This window comes from Rhinatrema bivittatum, chromosome 12, assembly GCF_901001135.1.
Source record: "Rhinatrema bivittatum chromosome 12, aRhiBiv1.1, whole genome shotgun sequence".
Taxonomy (NCBI): Eukaryota; Metazoa; Chordata; class Amphibia; order Gymnophiona; family Rhinatrematidae; genus Rhinatrema; species Rhinatrema bivittatum.
The window spans coordinates 11424426-11446430 of NC_042626.1; the positions used below are offsets into that span (position 1 = coordinate 11424426).

Here is a 22005-nt window from a genome sequence, read left to right on the forward strand (position 1 = left end):
ATGATCTCCTGCGAACTTCAGCTCGTTCCATGGTCTCGGCAGTATCGGCATGCAGATTATTGTGGTTGAGAAATTGGTTGGCGGATGGGGCCTCCAAATCCTGGTTGGGTTCTTTGCCCTTTAAGGGAAAACTTCTCTTATGAAAGGAACTGGAAGACATGATTCAGTCACTGGGCGAGAATAAGGTTCATCGCCTACCAGAAGAAGACAGGGTGCAATCCAGAGGAACCTTCTCGGCACGGACCCGATTTCGAGGGACTCGTAAATCTCGTCCAGCTCGCACGAACACTTTTTCCTTTTGTCCTGCGGCGAGCCAACAGCAGTCTTGGTCACAACCCTTTCGAGGCCGGCGCTTCGGCAGACCTGATGCCTCCCAGGTGACTTCAGGTGGTAAGGCTGCACAATGATGTCTGGCCGGTCCATTCCTCAGTACCAAAGGTAGGGGGCAGATTGTCTCTGTTTTACGAGGAATGGGCCACAATCACATCAGACCAGTGGGTGCTTTCAGTGATAAAACATGGCTCCGCTTTAGATTTTGCACGCCGTCCCAGCCCGCGATTCTTAATATCTCCGTGTGGGTATGCCGAAAAACAGCAAGCGGTCAAACAAACTTTACAGCATCTTCTAGATCTGGGGGCAATCGTTCCGGTGCCTCCTCTAGAACAGCGAAGGGGACGTTATTCCATATACTTCGTCGTTCCAAAAAAGGAGGGTTCCTTCCGACCCATCCTCAATCTAAAGCGCGTCAACAGATGCCTTCGGATCCCCTGTTTTTACATGGAGATGTTACAATTGGTCATAGCTTCCCTACGGCCGGGAGAGTTTCTAGCTTCTCTAGACCTGACGGAGGTGTATTTACACATCGGGATCAGAGCGGACAACCAGAAATATCTGAGATTTTTCATCCTAGGAAAACACTACCAGTTTCAAGCTCTACCATTTGGTCTTGCGACGGCTCCCAGAATGTTTACCAAGATTATGGTGGTAGTGGCAGCTCAACTTCGCCAGAAGGGCTTGTTGGTGCATGCGTACTTGGACAATTGGTTGATCCGGGCGAAGTCCGAAATTCTGTGTCAATCAGCGATCCACCGGGTGCTGCAGTTGTTGAAGACTCTCGGTTAGGTGGTCAGCTTGGCCAAGAGTCACCTCATCCCCTCCAATCGTTGGAGTTTTTGGGAGCTTTGTTCGACACCCGTCAGGGAAGAGTTTTTCTTACGTCGGACCGCAGTCTCAAACTGCAGGGTCAAGTAAAGACTTTGTTAATGAAACACCCTCCGACGGTCTGGGATTACTTGCAGGTACCAGGTTCCATGATTTCGACACTAGAACTGCTCCCGTGGTCATTCGCGCACATGCGGCCCTTGCAATCAGCATTGCTTTCCTGGTGGAGTCCAATTTCCGAACAGTTCTACCTTCCCCTGCCGTTGACGAAGTCCGCTCGGTCCAGTCTAGTTTGGTGGTTGTGCTCGGACAATCTACTCCGTGGAGTCCCACTGATGGTTCCGGATTGGACGGTGGTCATCACGGATGCTAGCCTTTCCGGTTGGGAGGTGGTTTGCTTGCGGAAGTTGGTGCAGGGGCTCTGGTCCCCAGCGGAGTTTCGGTGGTCAATCAATTGACTGGAGACCAGAGCAGTGCGTCTGGCGTTGCAGGCCTTCCTTCCTCTCATTTGGGGAAAATCAGTCAGGGTGCTGTCCGACAATGCGACCACAATGGCCTACATCAACCGTCATAGTGGAACCAGGAGTCGTCCAGTGGCATTGGAAGCTCGTATGTTGATCCATTGGGTGGAACTTCACCTAGCCGGCATAGCTGCATCCCACATAGCAGGGGTGGACAATGTACACGCGGATTTTCTAAGTCGAAATCAGCTCGACCCCGGAAAGTGGGAACTGGCGGACAGGGCCTTTCAACTCATCTGCGACAGATGGGGCTCGCCGTGCATGGATCTGATGGCGACCTTCAAGAATATCAAGGTTCTGCGCTTCTTTGCTCGTCACAGGGGCAGAGGGCGTGGATGCTCTAGCGTTGGCTTGGCCAACGACAGTTCTGCTATATGTCTTTCCACCTTGGCCTCTTATTGGCAAGGTGCTTCATCGCATAGAAAACCATCCGGCAGATGTGATTCTGGTGGCTCTCGAGTGGCCCCGTCAGCCATGGTTTGCGGATCTACTCAATCTCACGGTAGAGGGTCCACTGTAATTTCTGCTCTTTCCGAACCTTCTTCATCAGGGACCCGTTTGTTTCGATCAGGTAGATTGCTTTTGTCTAGCGGCATGGCGTTTGAGAGGAGGCATCTAAAAGGCAAAGGTTACTCGGACGCGATAGTGACCACTCTCCTGAGATCACGCAAAGTATCGACTTCGCTACCTTTCGTACGAGTCTGGAAGATTTTCGAGTCATGGTGCGTTGATCGTAGGATTGTTCCCACTCGGGCATCGGTATCCAGTATTTTGGCGTTTCTACAGGACAGTTTGGTCAAGGGCTTGTCCTGTAGCTCCTTGTGTGGGTGCAGGTGGCTGCCCTAGGCGGTTCCATAGACGGGGTGCCGTTGGCGGTGCACCCTGATGTTTCTCGTTTTCTTCGAGGGACGAAGCATTTACGTCCACCGATGCATTTCCCATGTCCATCCTGGAATTTGATTGTGGTTCTTAAGGCTTTGTGTGTGCACCCTTTCGAGCCGTTGAAGAGAGTGACTCTGAAGGACCTCACATTGAAAGTGGTATTTCTGGTAGCAATTTCCTTGGCGCGTTGAGTCTCAGAACTACAGGCGTTATCCTGCAGGGAACGTTTCTTGAGGATCTCAGATTCCGGGGTTAGTTTACGAACGGTTCCATCTTTTCTTCCGAAAGTGGTTTCCTCTTTTCATTTGAATCAGTCAGTGGAACTCCCCTCATTTTCTGATCTGGATAGGTCGGATCCGCTTTCGAGGGATTTGAGAAAATTGGATGTTTGTAGGGTACTCCTGTGTTATCTAGAAGTTACTAACAATTTTAGAATTTCAGATCATCCCTTTGTTCTCTGGATGGCCTCCAAAACCACAATCGCCTGGTGACTGAAATAGGCCATAAATTCGGCATATTTGCTTTGTGGTCGACCCTTGCCGGTAAGGCTTAAGGCACATTCCGCACGCTCCCAGGCAGCTTCCTGGGCCGAGTGTCATCAGGTTTCTCCACAAGAGATTTGCAGGACAGCAACTTGGAAGACGTTGCATAATTTTGTGCGACATTACAGACTCGATGTCCAGGATCCGAGTGGGGGAAATTTCGGAGTAGGAGAGTGGGCCTCTGCAGATCCCATCCCACGTAAGTGCAAGCTCTGGCACATCCCAGGAGTCTGGACTGATCCGGTATGTACAGGGAAAAGAAAATTAGGTCTTACCTCCGATAATTTTCGTTCCTGTAGTACCAAGGATCAGTCCAGAGTCCCGCCCACTGTGTGCATAAAGATTGGGGAGAGTCCTATGCATCTGTTTTTGTTTTATTCTGATCTGCAAATTTCTGCTGTTCGTACCCTCATTTACGGGTCTGGTTTTGTTGTTGGGGTCAGTGATCCATTTTTCAGGTTACAATTCCTGTATATAGTTAGTTTAGTTGGGGAGTTGGTCATACGTAATACTGGCTGACTGTGGGTGGCACCCTGGTATATATGGCAGAGCCATGTCAAACCTTGCTCTGTCTCCATCTGCTGGTGCGGAGGCAAAACCCAGGACTCTGGACTGATCCTTGGTACTACAGGAACGAAAATTATCAGAGGTAAGACCTAATTTTATTTTGTCTGATTCACAGTATACTTTGTTGATTGTTTTTGAAGTGGATTAATTGGGCTTTTTGCTAGATTGTATTTATTGGGAATTAATAATTCACTGTTAATGTGAGTTTTTCTAGTATGTTGGTACTGTGAGGAGTCTTTGCCACAGTCACCATGTATTTCACGAAAATCTGAAATCTAAATTTATTAAGTCCAATTAATAAAATAAAATCCTGACTGATTTGATTAGAAACATAGAAACATAGAAATGACGGCAGAAGAAGACCAAATGGCCCATCAAGTCTGCCCAGCAAGCTACGCACTTTATCCATTTTTTTTTCCCTTTTTCTCTCTCCCATCTGTTACTATTGGCTTCCAGTACCCTCCAGCCCTAATTCCCCTCCACCCAATTCAGAGAGCAGCTTTGAATCTGCATCCAAGTGACATCCAGCTCAATTGGGGGTAGCAACCGCTGTAACAAGCAGGCCACCCCCTTGCCCCATACTCTTACCCACCCCTGTTTTTATTTTTTTTGGAAGTAGCAGCCCTCCATCCTTCCGCTCCGTGAAGGTGGAACACCAACTACTGGCCACTGGCATCCCACTCCGTGAATGCCTCTGTGGCTACTGCCGCTCCATGCAGTGTTTGAATGCCTCTGTGGCTACTGCCGCTCCGTGCAGTGTTTGAATGCCGCTGTGGCTACTGCCGCTCCGTGCAGTGTTTGAATGCCTCCACTTTATTCACGCCCTCTAGACTTGATGGATCCACAGTGTTTATCCCACGCCCCTTTGAAGTCGTTCACAGTTTTAGACTTCACCACTTCCTCCGGAAGGACATTCCAGGCATCCACCACCCTTTCCGTGAAGAAATACTTCCTGACATTGGTTCTTAGTCTTCCTCCCTGGAGCCTCAGCTCGTGACCTCTGGTTCTGCTGATATTTTTCTGACGGAAAAGGTTTGTCGATGTCTTTGGATCATTAGAGCTGAGTAAACTTTTTGTTCTTAATGTTAAATAATTCCTTCATTCCTTATTGTCCCAGCAGACAGTTCAGACTTATCTGGCTGTCTTACTTATAGGGTCGTTCATCAAAATGGATTATGGCATTAACATACACGATAACGCATTAATGCCATAACGTGTGTGATAATAGCCCTATTGCATAGCGCGAATGCAAATTTTGGGAAGGGGCGGGATTAGGAAGGAGTTTGGGTGGGATTTATGAAAATGAGGGGCAGTATTGCATGGTTTTAACACTGGAAATAACTACACCTTTTTTCTTGATATTAAGCTGTGCAATATGACTGAAACGGCCGTAACATAATTTGTGATAAATTTTTAAAATTGCATTTCTTGGGAGGGGGAGGAGGCCTTCACAGTATGCTACTATTTATATGCCTGTAGGAGGGGCAGCTAATACCTTGAGGTGAGGTGTTGGTGGTGGTTTAGGGGCCAGTTTTTCATGCATAGTGAGACTTACAAACAGCACAGTACACCTCGGTGAAGATTTGACATCATTTGGAAATATCACAAAAATGACATCTTGTACTATGTTATCTTGCCCTAGTTTGATGGTACCGTGTTATAGAGTGTGTATCTTTAACATATGAATATCTTTTCTTGTGTATCTTTAATGTGTGAATGTTACAGGGTAGATCTATGCATATTGCAGAGCCTGTGTGTGGGTTATAAAGTACTGGAGTAGAGCTGTGTGTGGCTATATACATGTGTATATAGGTGTGCATGCAAGGGTTTTAAAGTTATCCTCCCTGGTTGGTTTACTACATTTTTTTTTACCTGGTAATTTCCTCCTGCTTTTTTGTACTTCTTGCTCAGCTGGAACTAGTGCTGGGATCATGGTGCCATGAATCTTCATTTGTAAATACCCAGTGATTTTTTTCCCCCTATTTTGTACCCCCTACCAATTTACATTTAAGCCAAGTATTGTGGTGATGGTCCTGGGCTAGAGGACTATCACCAGGGCTCCTTCTGAAACCCTGCATTCATGGGCCCTGAATATGGCCATGAGTTGGAGAAGGTACAAAGAAGGTGCAGAGATGGAGAAAGTACAGAGAAGGGCGACCAAAATGATAAGGGGAATGGAACAGCTCCCCTATGAGGAAAGACTAAAGAGGTTAGGACTTTTCAGCTTGGAGAAGAGATGGCTGAGGGGGGATATGATAGAGGTGTTTAAAATCATGAGAGGTCTAGAACGGGTAGATGTGAATCGGTTATTTAGTCTTTCAGATAATAGAAAAACTAGGGGGCACGCCATGAAGTTAGCATGTGGCACATTTAAAACTAATCGGAGAAAGTTCTTCTTCACTCAGTGCACAATTAAACTCTGGAATTTGTTGCCAGGGGATGTGGTTAGTGCAGTTAGAATAGCTGTGTTTAAAAAAGGATTGGATAAGTTCTTGTAGGAGAAGTCCATTAATTAAGTTGACTTAGAAAATAGCCACTGCTATTACTAGCAACGTTAACATGAAATAGACTTAGTTTTTGGGTACTTGCCAGGTTCTTGTGGCCTGGATTGGCCACTGTTGGAAACAGGATGCTGGGCTTGTTGGACCCTTGGTCTGACCCAGTATGGCATGTTGTTATGTTCTTAGATGTCACCTGTAAGCAATGACCTTGGCTCCCTCTCCTACTCAGGGGCAGGGCTGGAGGAACCACTAGGCGAGCTAGGCCTGTGCCTAGGGCGCCAAGACTTAGAGGGCACTGCGGCAGGCAGCAGAATTTTGAAAGGGCAAAAAGTGCCCTTTCAAAATTCTGCCAGTCCCCAACTTGCCCTGCCTCCCCTCCAGTGCCAGCCTCCCGACGCCCCCACTGGTGGTCCAGCGGAGGGCCCGGGAGCAATCTGCCGTTCCCGGTGCCTCGGCTGCCACTAAGCAAAATGTCGCCGGTGACCTTTAGCCTCTACCATGTGACGGGGCCAACCAATGGCACCGGTAGCCCCTGTCACATGGTAGGGGCTGAAGGCCACTGGCGCTATTTTGATTAGTGGCAGCCGAGGCCCCGGGAACGGCAGATCGCTCCCGGGCCCTGCGCTGGACCACCAGGGGGGTGTCGGGAGGGTGGAACTGGGGGGGAGGCAGGGCGAGTCGGGGGCTGGCTGCCTGCCGCGGCGCCCTCTAAGTCTCAGCATCTGGTCTCCGGCTGCGCCGATCTTCTTTCTCTGTGTGTGTATGTGATGTATATGTGAGAAAGGAATGGTGCTTCTCTGTGTGTGTGTATGTGAGAAAGGAATGGTGCTTCTGTGTGTGTGTATGCGGTATCTATGTGAGAAAGGAATCTGCCAGTTTAAAAAAATGAAATGTGATAGTACATATCCCTCAACTTTTGTGCTGGTAGCGCAACTTTTGAAAAGTTGGATGAAAGATGAAATAACTGAATTTTAAGCATCCCTCTTCTGGAAAATAAAATTTAACAAAGTGGGTAGAGACAAATACTAAAGCAAAAAAAAATTTAAGTATTTAAAATGTTCATCTCAGCAAAATCACAAATTTAAGATACTGATGCCAGGTGGGGTTTGTTTGTTTTTTTGAAGCATAATTTAAGCATGAAGACTAGAATAGTTCCAATCTGAAATGGTTTTTCTTTTTTTCTTTTTTTTTTTTAAACCTTTAGAAAATGTATATTTTTAAATGACTAAGACTGGAATCTTCCCATTTATTATTTTTTTTAATTCTTTATTTATAAATTTCCATTTTTACAAAAACAAAAAACAAATTTGTATTCAATTACATTAACAGCATTGAATTTTTTATGGAAACACTAGGCTTAGAAACCATTATTACATAAATAAAAACAAAATGAAATTTTTACATTCCTAGTTTCCTAGTTTCCTTAAAGACCAAAAATTTGGGGAACCTGTTGAGCAAATCCCATTATACATAATTGCCACACATGGGTCTTACCAATATAAACAGAAGTATTGCAACTTTTAAATAAATCAAACAATTCTCTTCAATTTGAGGACTCTGGTATCCCATCCTGTGATCTGCGTTCCTCCAAGAATCTTTCTAGATCTGAAGGATCATAATAAACATATTTTGTTCCATCTACCTTCATTAAACATTTACAGGGAAATTTTATATTTATTTGTATTCCAAATGTTCTAGCCAATCCAGCTAAAGCAATACATTTTTTTCTTCTTATCTGGGTGTCTTTTGTCACATCTGGGTAGACCCATATTTTTTGACCCAGATAGAGAGAGGATCTTTTTTCCATAAACTTCTTTAGTATCTTGTCCCCATTTAAAAGGGAAGCTGACTAAGGATGTCTTTCTGTTCCATATCTCCCACATGAATAATCATACGACTGATAGTTTGAAGAAAGACACTTGCTTTATTGCCTGAAAGCATAAAACAAGAGAAGCTGTACGGTGTGGGTGGCTGTCCCTTGGGAGGACAGAACCTGAAGGAAGGATGTCATTTCGCCTTCTGATAGGAATGTGGTTTTCTTTTATAACGGTAGGGAGCATCACTTTCACTTTTAGTAAAAGTGAAAAATGTTGCAAGTCTGAAAGCAAGGTGCTTCTGTGAGAGTGTAATGTGTATATGAGACAGGGAGGGTGCTTCTGTATGTGTGTGGTGTATATGTGAGACAGGGAGGGTGCTTCTGTATGTGTGTGGTGTATATGTGAGTCAGGGAGGGTGCTTGTGTGTGTCAATGTGTGTGCGCGAGAGAGATGGAGTATGTTTTTGGCTGCTTGTGGCTGTGAGAGAGGGCATTTGTGTGATTGAGCCTGTTTGTAAGTGAGATAGAACATGTGTGTGATTGAGAGCTTGTGTGTAAGTGAAATAGAGAGAGCATGTATGTGATTGAAAGCCTGTGTATAAGTAAGAGAGAGCGAGAGCATTGTGTGATTGAGAGAGACTGGCCAGAGAGGTGACGTGTGTATGTGTGAGAGAGACTGATCAGGGAGATGACTGGTATGTGTGTACTTGTGTGTGTGTGTGAGAGAGAGAGAGAGAGACTGGTTGGGGAGATGATTGGTGTGTGAGAGACAGAAACTGGTCCTGAGGGTGTGACTGGTGTGTGTGTGTGTGTGTGAGAGAGAGAGAAGAGACTGGTTGTGGTCCCTAAGGAAGAGGACTGTGAGGACAGCTTCAGCAGCTACTGCTGCTTCTGGTGTGGCCTGCAAGGGAAAGGAGTAGGAGAACTGCTGGAGAGGGTAAGTAAAGGTGGCTTTTTAAGTTAATTTTTCTTGATTGACTACCATTTTAATTAATGGGTAGTATGTGATGTGTCTGCTGTTGTTATTATTCGTGATAGTTGTGGGTGGATCCTTGGGCCGGAGGCAGATGACCATGCCCACGGGGGAAGATCCCGAGAGGGACCACCGGTCAGGCTCAGAGTTGGGAGACAAACACACACAAGTTCTTTTATTAAACAGTTCTTGAGAACCACCAGAGGTGGCAGTAGTGAGCTGGAAGAGCCCGGCTGGGCTGTAGTCTCTCAGGCTGAAACAGCGATCCCAGGAAGGCTGAGCTGTAGAGAAACTGAGATAGTAAGTAGGCAGAGTATGTGGAGTTCAGGAACAGAACCTAGATGGTAACTCTCACACTGTAGTCTCTAGAACAGCCCAGGAGCTGGAATGAAGTAGGCCCTCGAGGAGCGAGTACCTGGTTCCAGGGAAAGCTCTGAGAGAGAGATGGTAACTCACTGGTGTTGCAGGCAGCGGTGACTTCCTGGCAGAAGTTATATTCAGTAGCAGGTCCAGGAATGTGGGCCCTCGAGGAGCGAGTACCGTTTCCAGACTGCGACCTGAAAAGTAAAAGAGAGAGCGAGGCCCCCGAGGAGCGGGTACCCCTGGTAAAATCCGAGGAGGCAGAGTAGCAAGGTATGCGGAGAGCGAATCCCATCCGCAGCGATACCTAGAGGCAGCTAGGTATGAATCCCTTTGCTAACTCGATTAGTTAGCGAAATGAAAGACCTTTAAATATCCGAAGATGATGACGTCATCTATGGGGGACGCCCCTGAGGTTCGCGCCACTGCTGGTTCTTGAGTCGGGGCCGCACTGCGCGCGCGCCCTTAGGCCTCAGGAGAGCATGGCGGAAGGCAGCGTCTAACCGGACTGGGAACGCCGGAGGAGGTTGGCAAGATGACGCCACGGCAGCCAAACTTCCATCAACCAGGAGGGAGTCGCCAAAGAGGTAAGGAGGGCGGAGTGGAGACGTCGGGCAGCAACGGTTGCAACAGCTGTTTGAAATATTTTATTGGTATTTGGTAAAACTTTCAAAATTTGCATGAGTCTTTAATTATTGGATATTCTATTCATCAGCTGTTTTGAAATTATTTTATTTGTATGATTTTATAATTATGATTAATGATTTATATATCTTGATTTTATTGATTTGTTTCACGAGGAATGGTGAAATTTTTGTTTTTCCATTGTTACACTGTATAGAGTCTGGAGTGATGCGTTTTACAATTCAGTTTTTGTCTGCATATTTCTATTTATACTTTATACTGTATTTGATGAGGGTCTGTCTCTTCTCTGTGTGTGTGACCATGATGAGAGATTCTGCTAGCATATAGTGTCTGTATAGGGATCTATAGCAATCGGGTTTGTTTTGTTTCCTCAGTAGGTGGTGTATTGGTATTCTAGGACCCAGTATAATATTTACCCTTGCTTTTTCACAGGTAGGGTTATTGTTGTTTGAGTGTTTGAGTGTTATTACTGTTATGTAACGATGGGATTGCAGTATAGATTTTGAGTGTCTTTTTTGCGGGGTTTTGTGTTAGTTCACAGTGTGCCTGGCAGGGGAAGGTGTTTGTGCTGCTGTTACTGTGAGGTGACACCAGAATTTGAAAATATCTTTTAGTATGATGAGCTGTAAGGGAAACATCCAAGCTCCATTGTTTGGGGGAATTTCAGTGGATGCACAGAGTTGCAGAACTGGAGGTGCAGGATTTGTATTGACATTCTGTCCCTTCCTATATATTCCAGACTTCACTCTCATAGCCATATAGAATTAGTTGAATGAGGCTATCAAATAATTATATAGTGTGAAACTGGCCAGCTTTTTAAAATTACGCAGAAGACCCTTTGGACTTTTTTATTAACACTTTTTTTTTTATAACCAATTTTAAAGCAGGATCCATGCTATAGAGGTGGGTATGATGAAGAAATGTCATTTTGGCTCCCCCCCCCCAACAATTCTTCTGTCTAGAGACACCACTGATTTTCTGTGACCTTAAGCATTAGTACAAGAAGGATTAAGGGGGGGATGCTGGAGAGGCACACAAATGCATTGGCCCCTGGGCGCCGGAGACCCTTGGTGCGCCACTGGGTGCGAGCCATATGGGGCCGCAAGCGTTGGCAAGAGGAGTGGAGATTTGGCAGGCCGCGAGCAGTGCCCAACCTGCTCGTGACCCAGAAACCACACAGTCGGCGGGCGTGATAGAGAATGAGGTAGGAGTCGGGGCCGAGACCGGGGGTGGTAGTGTGACCTGGGGGGGGGGGGGGGCAAGGGAGAAGGCTCGCCTAGGGCACCAAATCCCCTTGCACCAGCCCTGCTCAGGGGCTTGTGAATGCTCCCTCTGAAATATCCTCAACCCCAGCTGACTTGGAGAGTGGAGACCTAACCCAGGGATCAAACTAAAGTCCTTCTGCATGGCAGTGCACAGCATGTACCACCTGAGTCACTGGGCTGGCCCAGTTTATTACATTTGAAAGAAATTGTTTTGTTTTTTGTTTTGCAAATGGAATTCCAAGCAAAAAAGAGTCATATAGTGAGTTTGTCAGTTGAAAGTTATGATATTTCTAATTGTTGTTCTAAACAATGTATTTTCAGGCCAGAAATATTGAAAGTGAAATTTCTAAAAAGGAAAAACTATTGAAAACCTTAGAAAACAAGGTATGAACGCATAGTAGGCAAAAATTGTTAATAAAGCATGCTAAAATATGTTAATTTAAAATCTGATATTAACGTATTTACTATATGCATTGTTATAAATCTGTATACTTCATTTCTTTTCAACTGAAAGATAATTTGCATAGTACTTGGTTCTGGGAACTGTTTTATTCTGTGGACTTTTTACTCTATATGTATCCATCACAGTATTGTATGTGCAATTAAGTGTAATTTACTTATGATACCTTCCAAAAATGCCAGTATTTCCAGCTCATTCTGATGTCCCTCATGAGAGAATAAAAAGTGGGTAATTTTATATCAGCCTGCCTAAGTTAGGAAGCACGTATGTGCATAAATTACACCAATTTTCAAAGTGACTTATGCACATATGTCTGACTTGAAAATTATCCTACCAAATTTACTAGCCTACAGCTTTCTGATACACTCTATCTGCATGGACTTGGAAAACCAGCAGAAAGGGAAACTTATTCTTGTTTAACATGCCAATACCTGAATCAGAGAAAATAATGTTTTTGAAAGTTTGTTTTGATTTTTGAGGCACTGTACAACTTTGGGTATTTAAAACAAGCTGGCTTTCGAGTTTGCTATGTTGAAATGTATCTTTTAATTACGGTAATACAGTTTTTCAGTGGTCAATCCTATTTTTCTAGTACATGGTATTATTTTTTTGTTTTTGTGAGTAACCATTTTTTTGTATGGTTCTGTATGTTTCTTCTCATTCTGTTACCTTGGTTTAGTTTAACAACTTGAAGAAACACGTAGAAAATAAAAATAAATCCATAGAAGACTTGCAGCAAGAGGTAATTATGATTTATATAAATTAAAGAATCATTGTAACTTAAGCTAACTCTTTAACCATTTGCTAATTTTCATAACAGAATTGCTTATTTAGAAACTCTGTAGACTCATTTCACCCCAGATGTTTTTTAGTTGAACTTTGCCTACAGGCTAAGAAACGTAGTGGCCTATTTACTAAACCACACTAACATGTTAATACATCTTTCTGAGAACAAGCAGGATATTCTGTCCTCACAGGTGGATGAAGTCATCCAATGGAGCTGGGTCATTACAGTTATCACATAACTTCTAGAAATTTCATCTTTCTCTACTGAGCATGTGTAGACCGCCCTACAACACAGCTATTATGCGGGGTGCCTCTTTTTTCATTTTTTTCTCAGAGTGTAATAGTTACAATTTTCTCTAGGTGAGTATGTATTTTGGTAATTCACCTCAAAACCCCATTTTTCTTTATGGCTTCCCTCAGTTTAACCCACTTCCAACCTATTTAGACCCTAGTTAGGTTTTTCTAATCGAGTTATAAGTTTTCTTATTTGTGCAGCTGTGCATTGCATTAACATTTGTGTATCGTGTGGAATTGGTCTGGATTTTTGTTCAAAATCGAGTCATTTGATTTTGCAGTGGCTATTTTTTGCTCAATGTCCCTATAAGGAGAAGAAGGCCAGTGGCTTCACAAGATACCCCCAATGAAAGTGTATGCTGTCACAGATCTCCATGGCAGATGAGTGCTTTGCTTAGGGGCCAACCACATGTCGGGATGTTCCATGTATAAGGAGATAACTTTTGGAGACTGTCAGTCCCACTTAGAGCTCATGAAAAGCTCACTCAGACCATCTCTAACAGCATCAGAAGCAATGACATTGAAAGTCCCAGAAGCTACACAAGATGCTGGCAGTGTATCAGTATTGGGAAATAATCATATTTCATTGAGGTTAAGCTTTGATGGGAATAGGCCATTATTTCCACCTGTATAAGAGAACTGAAGAATTCTGCTTCAGGGACATCGACATCAAGGAAAATCATGCAAAGCAAAGGCAAAGAGGCGTCAGCTTCCATCCCAGTTGGTGCAAGAAATCGAGAGTAGGGAGATACTGGTAACAGCCATACATCCTCTAAAGTTTCCCTGCATAAAAGGCCACTCGCCCTCAACAGAATCTCAGGAATTGTGAGATCTTCCAGAAACCCAGATCATTGCCACTTGAGGTTAACAAAGAAGATGTAATCTAACCACCTGCTTCCCAGACCATTTTATTATCGGCAGTCTTCAAGGAGGAATTAAACTGAAAGATTCAGAAGGCAGTAGGCCTTCATTTGTCTCATATTGGTGCTTCGGCATTGAGGGAATCTATATTGATGCAAACAGATGTCCAACTCATTCTAGAAACTCTCAGAGTACTGGCAGCAGTTTAATTGATACTGGTACCTGGAGGGGTATTGACATAGAAATGTGTCATTAGAAAAAGACTATATGGCCTATCTAGTCTGCCTGTCCACACTAACATCAATGCAATCTACCCAGTGTTGATTTCAGGGCTTCTCAGGTGTCTTGGCTACCAGGCAGGAGTAAACTCAGCCTACCTCTCCAGTCCAAAGATGAGAATCACAGTTTGAGCATTCAGAGAGGTACAATTATGGATGTACCTCTCTGAATGCTGATGTGAGTACTACTCTGATCAGGAGGAGGGGTGAATAGGTCCCCTCTCAGATCCCTGTCCTCACCAGGAACGGAGAAAGTCCCAGCAGAGGGCCTCTCCTTCGGTGACTTTATCAAAAGGGTATCTGAGGATATTCCTTTTCAGTTAAAGAAGGGCAAAACTGTTGGACATCCTCCAGTTTCTTGATTCTCCCCAAAGAATATCTTGACAGTGCCCATCAATGATGTCCTTAATGATATACAGGTGAGAATGTAAGAGATACCCTCTCTGTACTCCCTGTCAACAGAAAAGTGGATTTGATGTACTGTCCAGAAGGCTCCAGGATTTGACATATGATGGCTTTGTTGAATCAGTTCTCAAGAAGTCCAGGACTCATTCCATGTTGCCTCCTGAAAAGGTCTCCTATCCACATAACTCTTGGAAGAAAGGTTTATCTGAAGGTTATACTCACTTACAGAACAGCATTTTACCAGGTCTTCATGGGCCATTATTTGCATAATATTCTGCAAGGTGCGAAGGTGGCAGAAACCCATGCGTCACTTAGATAGGATTATAGACAGTGCTGGGAAGGAGCCGGCTGTCGTGGTACATGTGGGCACCAACGACATAGGAAAATGTGGGAGAGAGGTTCTGCAAGCCAAATTTTGCAAATACTGCAAACTTCCGCTGCCAGAGTTTTGACAGGCAAAAAAAGAAATGACCACATTACAGGAACACTTGCTGAACTTCATTGGCTTCCAATAGAACAAAGAATACAATATAAGGCACTCTGTATAATCCATAAACTAATCCACGATGAAAAAGCCGACTGGCTTAACACAGCACTACGCGTCCATGTTCCACAGAGAAACCTGAGATCTGCCAATAAGGCTCTTCTAACCATCCCCTCTGTCAAATCAGCACGTCTCACGCAAGTACGAGAGAGAGCACTTTCACTAGCTGGTCCCGTACTATGGAACACCATGCCACTAGAAATAAGACTGCAGAGTAACCTGAAAATTTTCAAAACAAATCTGAAAACCTGGCTATTCAAACAAGCGTTCTATAAAGATAAAGACAAAGAGAATGAGAAAAACAGATGAGGAATAAAGGCACACCAAAGTCAGAAGCTGTTATTTTAAACTAACAATGCATTGTAATGGTAAAACCAAACCGCCTAAATGTTCCCAACAATCAAGCTTAACATACACACTTAGTTTATAATTATGAATTGTTACCGTACAATGATGGCACTTAATAAGTTGTAATCTATACCACCCATATGTTTATTGTTGTGCCCTTATGTAAACCGTTGTGATGGTTAACCAACTTAACGACGGTATAGAAAAGTTTTTAAATAAATAAATAAATAAATGTAGGATTTTAGGTAAAAAGCTGAAATCCAGAACCTCCAGGGTGGCATTCTCTGAAAAGCTTCCTGTTCCACGTGCAGGTCCCCCAGAGGCAGGTAGAGCTCCAGAGTTTCAGTGCATGGATGAGACGATGGTGCAGGGAAGAGGAATTCAGTTTTGTAAGGAAATGGGGAAACCTTTGATGAAGGGGAAGACTTTTCCGAAAGGATGGGCTCCATCTTAACCAGAGTGGAACCAAGCTGCTGGCACTAACTTTTAAAAAGGAGATAGAGCAGCTTTTAAACTAGAACAAGGGGGAAAGCCAACAGTCACTCAGCAGTGCATGGTTCAGAGGAATGTATCCTTGAAGGATACTATAAAACAGGAGAGTTAGAGCACACCAACAGAGATGTTCCAATATAAGCAAAAGTAGTCCATGTGCCTATATGTAAAAAAATAACCTGAGCTAAAGATTTCCAAATTATCCCTAACAACTGAAAAGCAGGTTGTTAATACAAACAAAAACCACACTTTGAAATGTCTGTATGCCACTGCTAGAAGTCTAAGAAGTAAGATTGGAGAGTTAGAGTGTATAGCAGTAAATGATGAGATTGACATAATTGGCATTACAGAGACCTGGTGGAAGGAGAATAACCAATGGGACAGTGCTATATCAGGGTACAAATTATTCTCACAGGACAAGCAGGTTGGTAGTCCTCACATATGGGTGACATCAGTGGACGGAGCCCTGCTACGGAAAAGTTTTCTGTCAAAGTTTCTATAAAGCTTTGACTGACGCTGGCACACTGAGTGCACTGAGCATGCTCAGCCTGCAATTATCCCTGTGACCACAGGTGTCTCCCCTCAGTCTTCTTTTTTCCGCTCTGCAGTAAGCATAGTGGTTAGGAGCTGTGTGAGAAATTCTCACAAAAACACTTAAACTTTTACGTCACAAACGCTTTTTCCCTATGCGGGTCTCCCCTCGCGTACGTTTAACTGATGCTCGGTGAGTACTATGCCCTGTTTTTTCGGTTGGTTCCTGTCACCTCACTACGGTTTCCCCAGCCTACCAACCGAATTGCGGCCTTCCCTCTCCCTATGTTTTCACAGTTAGTCCCACATAGCCTGCGAGTGTCCTCCTGTGACCCTCTGCCTGGTTATTAGGGACTTCCACAGTTACCATTGCAGCCAGGGCCCTCTGTCGAATTCATACCTCGGTACCCTCGTGCAGTCGATGCCTCATCGCTACCGTCGGTACCCCTTTCCAGGCCGTCCTGCCTTTTTCGACACCATCGACACCCCTCCCTCGGCGGTCCGTCGATGCCATCGATCCCCGCATCGATTCTTTCAGTGCCATCAAGGTTTTCATCCATGGCGCTGATTTTTCCATCGGGGTCATCGATGCCATCTTCGATTCCATCGGTGCCCGAGTCGATTTCATCCATGACATTAAGAAAGGTGGAAGGAAGGCAAAACAATTACTGGCATGGTTAAAAGGTGAGGTGAAAGAAGCTATTTTAGCCAAAAAAACATCCTTCAAAAATCGGAAGAAGGATCCATTGTCAAGTTAAGTGTAAAACATTGATAAGACAGGCGAAGAGAGCATTTGAATTGAAGTTGGCTGTAGAGGCTTAAACTCATAATAAAAACTTTTTAAAATATATCCAAAGCAAGAAACCTGTGAAGGAGTTGGTTGGATCATTAGATGACTGAAGGGTTAAAGGGGCTCTTAGGGAAGATAAGGCAATTGCAGAAAGACTAAGGGGCAGATTTTAAAAAGTTGTGCGAACGCGTACTTTTGTTCGCGCAGCAGGCACAAACAAAAGTACGCCTGATTTTATAAGATACACGCGTATCTTATAAAATCTGGGGTCGGCGCGCGCAAGGCTGCGCAAAATCGGCAGCCTGCGCGCGCCGAGCCGCGCAGCCTGCCTCCGTTCCCTCCAAGGCCGCTCCGATTTCGGAGCGGCCTCAGAGGGAACTTTCCTTCGCCCTCCCCACACCTTCCCCTCCCTTCCCCTATCTAACCCCCCCCCCCCCCGGCCCTATCTAACCCCCCCCCCCTTTACCTTTGTCGGCAAAGTTACACCTGCTGGAAGCAGGCGTAACTTTGCGCGTGTCGGCCGGCAGCCCCGCTCCGTCCTCCAGTCCCGGGGGCTGGTCCGGAGGCCTCGACCACGCCCCCGGGCCGGCGCCCCGCCCCCGAAATGCCACGGCCCGCTCCCGAAACGCCGCGTCAGTAGGCCCCGCCCCGACACGCCCCCTTACAAAAGTCCCGGGACTTACGCGCGTCCCGGGGCTTTATGCACGCCGGCGGCCTATGCAAAATAGGCGCGCCGGCGCGCGCGGGCCTTTGAAAATCCACCCCTAAATGAATTCTTTGCTTCTGTGTTTACTAATGAGGATGTTGGGGAGATACCAGTTCCGGAAATGGTTTTCAAGGGTGATGAGTCAGATGAACTGAACCAAATCACTGTGAACCTGGAAAATGTAGTAGGCAAGATTGACAAACTAAAGAGTAGCAAATCACCTGGACCGGATGGTATGCGTCCTAGGGTACTGAAAAAAACTAAAAAATGAAATTTCTGATCTATTAGTTAAAATTTGCAACCTATCATTAAAATCATCCATTGTAGCAGAAGACTGGAGGGTGGCAAATGTAACCCCAATATTTAAAAAGGACTCCAGGGGCAATCCAGGAAACTAAAGACCAGTGAGCCTGACTTAAGTGCCGGGAAAAATAGTGGAAATTATTCTAAAGATCAAAATCGTAGAGCATATAGAAAGACATGGTTTAATGGAACACAGTCAACATGAATTTACCCAAGGGAAGTCTTCCCTAACAAATCTGCTTCATTTTTTTGAAGGGGTTAATAAACATGTGGACAAAGGTGAGCCAGTAGATGTGGTGTATTTGGATTTTCAGAAAGAGTTTGACAAAGTCCTGCATGAGAGGCTTCTAAGAAAACTAAAAAGTCATGGGATAGGAGACGATGTCCTTTCGTGGATTACAAACTGGTTAAAAGACAGGAAACAGAGACTAGGATTAAATGGTCAATTTTCTCATTGGAAAAGGGTAAACAGTGGAGTGCCTCAGGGATCTGTACTTGGACCTGTGCTTTTCAAAATATTTATAAATGATCTGGAAAGGAATACGACGAGTGAGGTTATCAAATTTGCGGATGATACAAAATTATTCAGAGTGGTTAAAACACAAGCGAATTGTGATACATTACAGGAGGACCTTGCAAGATTGGAAGCTGGGCATCCAAATGGCAGATGAAATTTAATGTGGACAAGTGCAAGGTGTTGCATATAGGGAAAAATAACCCTTGCTGTAGTTACACGGTTAGGTTCCATATTAGGAGCTACCACCCAGGAAAAAGATCTAGGAATCATAGTGAATAATACTTTAAAATCGTCGGCTCAGTGTGCTGCAGCAGTCAAAAAAGCAAACAGAATGTTAGGAATTATTAGGAAGGGAATGGAATGTCATGTCTCTGAATCGCTCCATGGTGGGACCGCACCTTGAATACTGTGTATAGTTCTGGTCGCCACATTTCAAAAAATATATAGTTGCGATGGAGAAGGTACAGAGAAGGACAACCAAAATGATAAAGGAGATGGAACAACTCCCCTTTGAGGAAAGGCTGAAAAGGTTAGGGCTGTTCAGCTTGGAGAAGAGATGGCTGAGGGGGGGGTATGATAGAGGTCTTTAAAATCATGAGAGGTCTTGAATAAGTAGATGTGAATTGGTAATTTACACTTTCGGATAATAGAAGTACTAGGGGGCACGCCATGAATTTAGCAAGTAGCACATTTAAGACTAATTGGAGAAAATTCTTTTTCATTCAGCGCACAATTAAGCTCTGGAATTTGTTGCCAGAGGATATGGTTAGTGCAGTTAGTGTAGCTGGGTTCAAAATAGGTTTGGATAAGTTCTTGGAGAAGTCCATTAACTGCTATTAATCAAGTTGACTTAGGCTACTTGATGGCTCTGCTATTACTGGCATCAGTAGCATGGGATCTTCTTGGTGTTTGGGTACTTGCCAGGTTCTTGTGGCCTGGTTTGGCCTCTGTTGGAAACAGGATGCTGGGCTTGATGGACCCTTGGTCTGACCCAGCATGGCAATTTCTTATGTTCTTATGGAAGAGATCAATGATTTATCCAGATTTCACCCTTTAGAGAAGTTGGACGAACTCATGTCACTAGTGGATAGAGTAAGGCATGCAGAAATCACTTGGTCAGATTGACCTATGGAAGTCCATATTCAAAATCCATTTAGATGGGTAACTTAATAGTTACCCATCTAAATGACTTACCCGGCTTTATTCAGCCTTTATTTGGCTAAATTCTAGTCAGCTAATAAGTTAGGCGGCTAAAATTTAGCCGGATAAGTTTGGGGCAGTTCAGGGCATAACTAGGAGGAGTTGAGTTAGCCAATATTCAGATAAGTTAGGGGCGGTTCGGGGCAAAACTGGCTGAAGTTGAGTTAGCCGATATTTAGAGTTAGCTGGATGACTTAGCCAGCTAAGTCTGGTCAAGTCAAAGAGCTGTCCTAAAGTTGGGCGGCTATAGTTAGCCAGCTAATTAATTAAGATAGCCGGCTATATTCAGTATTGTGGCTGCACTGTTGAATATGCCTCCAAAATTAACCGGATAAGTACATCCAGCTAACTTTGCTATCCGGACTGTGTCTGAATATAGACGTCATGATGTTTTCGAGATGGCATCAAGAGCCTCTGCTATAGGAATTAGTGCTCGTAGATTCTCAAGGCTGTGGGCTTCAGACCTGAGGTCAGATGTACAAGATAAGCTTGTTGATGTACCCTGTAAAGGAAAGAATATCTTTGGAGATAAGTTCAATGAAGCTGTGGTTCTGCTCACATATCCTAAGTTCATACCTAAGGTAGTGTCAAACTTCCATGTTAACCAATCAATTATCCTTCCAACATTCTTTCCTAGGCCACGTGGCTACAAAAGTGAATAAACCTTGCACAGTTTGGATTGCAAGAGTCTTAAGTTTCTATTTGGCACACTTAGAATGTCCACCTAGCATCAGCTGTTCATTTGAAGGAAATGCAGTTTAAATTGATCCACCAAAGTTATATAACTAGAGTGTGGGGAATAAAAATGAAGCTTTGGGACAGTGACAGCTGTATAAAATATGGAATTTATAGTGGTTCATTGTGTCATATGTTTACTGGTTGCAACAAGCTGCAAGAGTTCTTGAAAAGTGTGTGACTTCATAGAAAAAATATTAGATTGCACTGTTAATTGGATGGGTAAACTTCTGTATTTGCATTTATTGAATAGTAGTGTGAAATTGCAAAGTGGGGGGACTGATGTTTCTGATTATACCTGTCATATTGGCTAAGAAAGTTATCTTATTAGCCTGGAAATTGGCTGATATTCTTGGGTTCATTTTCTGGTCTGGATAATTGTTGCAGACTGTGTTGTATGAAATGCGAAACAAAAGAAATTATTAATCCTCGGCTAGCAGTGAAACTGAAAAGTTATCACCATTTGTGGTTGACAGTATATAAGACATTGAACATTTTCTTTGGAGCTAGAATGAAGTGCATGCCTATCACGGGGCATTGGATTGAGAGGAAGGGGCAGGGTGGTGGTGTTGTGAGTGTGTATAGGGGAAAAAATGAATGAGGAGGTTTGAAAATGAAGTTGTGCACATGTAACTAAATTGATCTGTTTAGTAATGTTCATGGTTGTATTACACTGTATTTTTTTTTTGCCTGTTCTTGTATGTGACTCAAATAAACAAAGTTATTAAAAAAAAAAAAAAAGAATAATGTCCACCTAGCTTTTTGTTCATTTTGACCCAAGTAGATCTGGGATTGTCATTACTAAACAAATAAAGGTGAATTTTAAAAGCTCGACACGAATATTTCAAGCTCATGCACGCTGAGCAGATTTTAAAAGCCACCAAGATTCACTCATGTCTCCCAGAGTGTGCACATCTCCAAAGTTTTCAAAAGTGGCGGGCAGTGGACGAGGCCATGGGCACTTTGGGGTGTGAATCTGAGATGTTCATGTTAATACGTTATTTGGCACTCACTAAGGCGCCCCACCATGTAACTTTGCTTCTGCTATGGATGTTGTGTAAGTTGAAAAGTAAAGAAAAATAGGCAGATCTGTGGGGTTTTAAGGGTCAGGGCTAACTGGGGGGGGGGGGGGGGGTTTGAAGGCTATTAAACTGAAGTGGTTTGGAAGACTTTTCTCACAGATCAAGCAGGATGGTAGTCCTCACATATGGGTGACATCACAGGATGGAGCTCAATCACGGAACACTTTTGTCAAAGTTTCTAGAACTTTGACTGGCACCTACTGGGCATGCCCAAGCATGGCACAACCCTGCAGCCAGCAGTGGGTCCCCCTCAGTCTTCTTTTTTCCACGCAGCAGTAGCACGCGGCCTTAAGGAGCTCCAAAGAGATTCCTGACAGGAATTTTTCCTCACGGAATTACTATATAACTTTCTACCCCACAGGGGTCCCCCTCTTTCATTTTTACGTCCGCAGTCCGGTAAGCTTTTTACTCGATTCTGGTCGATTCCCGTCTAGGTTGGC

The 22005-nt window shown here is 44.2% G+C and overlaps 1 protein-coding gene across 4 annotated transcripts in view; it reads left to right on the plus strand.

Moving 5' to 3' along the window:
- Nucleotides 1-22005, plus strand: part of SYCP1 (synaptonemal complex protein 1) — a 345552-nt gene that overhangs the window by 236905 nt on the left and 86642 nt on the right. For all 4 annotated transcript variants that reach the window (XM_029573719.1, XM_029573718.1, XM_029573720.1 and 1 more), the window contains exons 22-23: nucleotides 11555-11617; nucleotides 12373-12435. In XM_029573719.1, the coding sequence (XP_029429579.1) occupies nucleotides 11555-11617; nucleotides 12373-12435 (126 nt within the window). The remainder of the gene's footprint in view (nucleotides 1-11554; nucleotides 11618-12372; nucleotides 12436-22005) is intronic.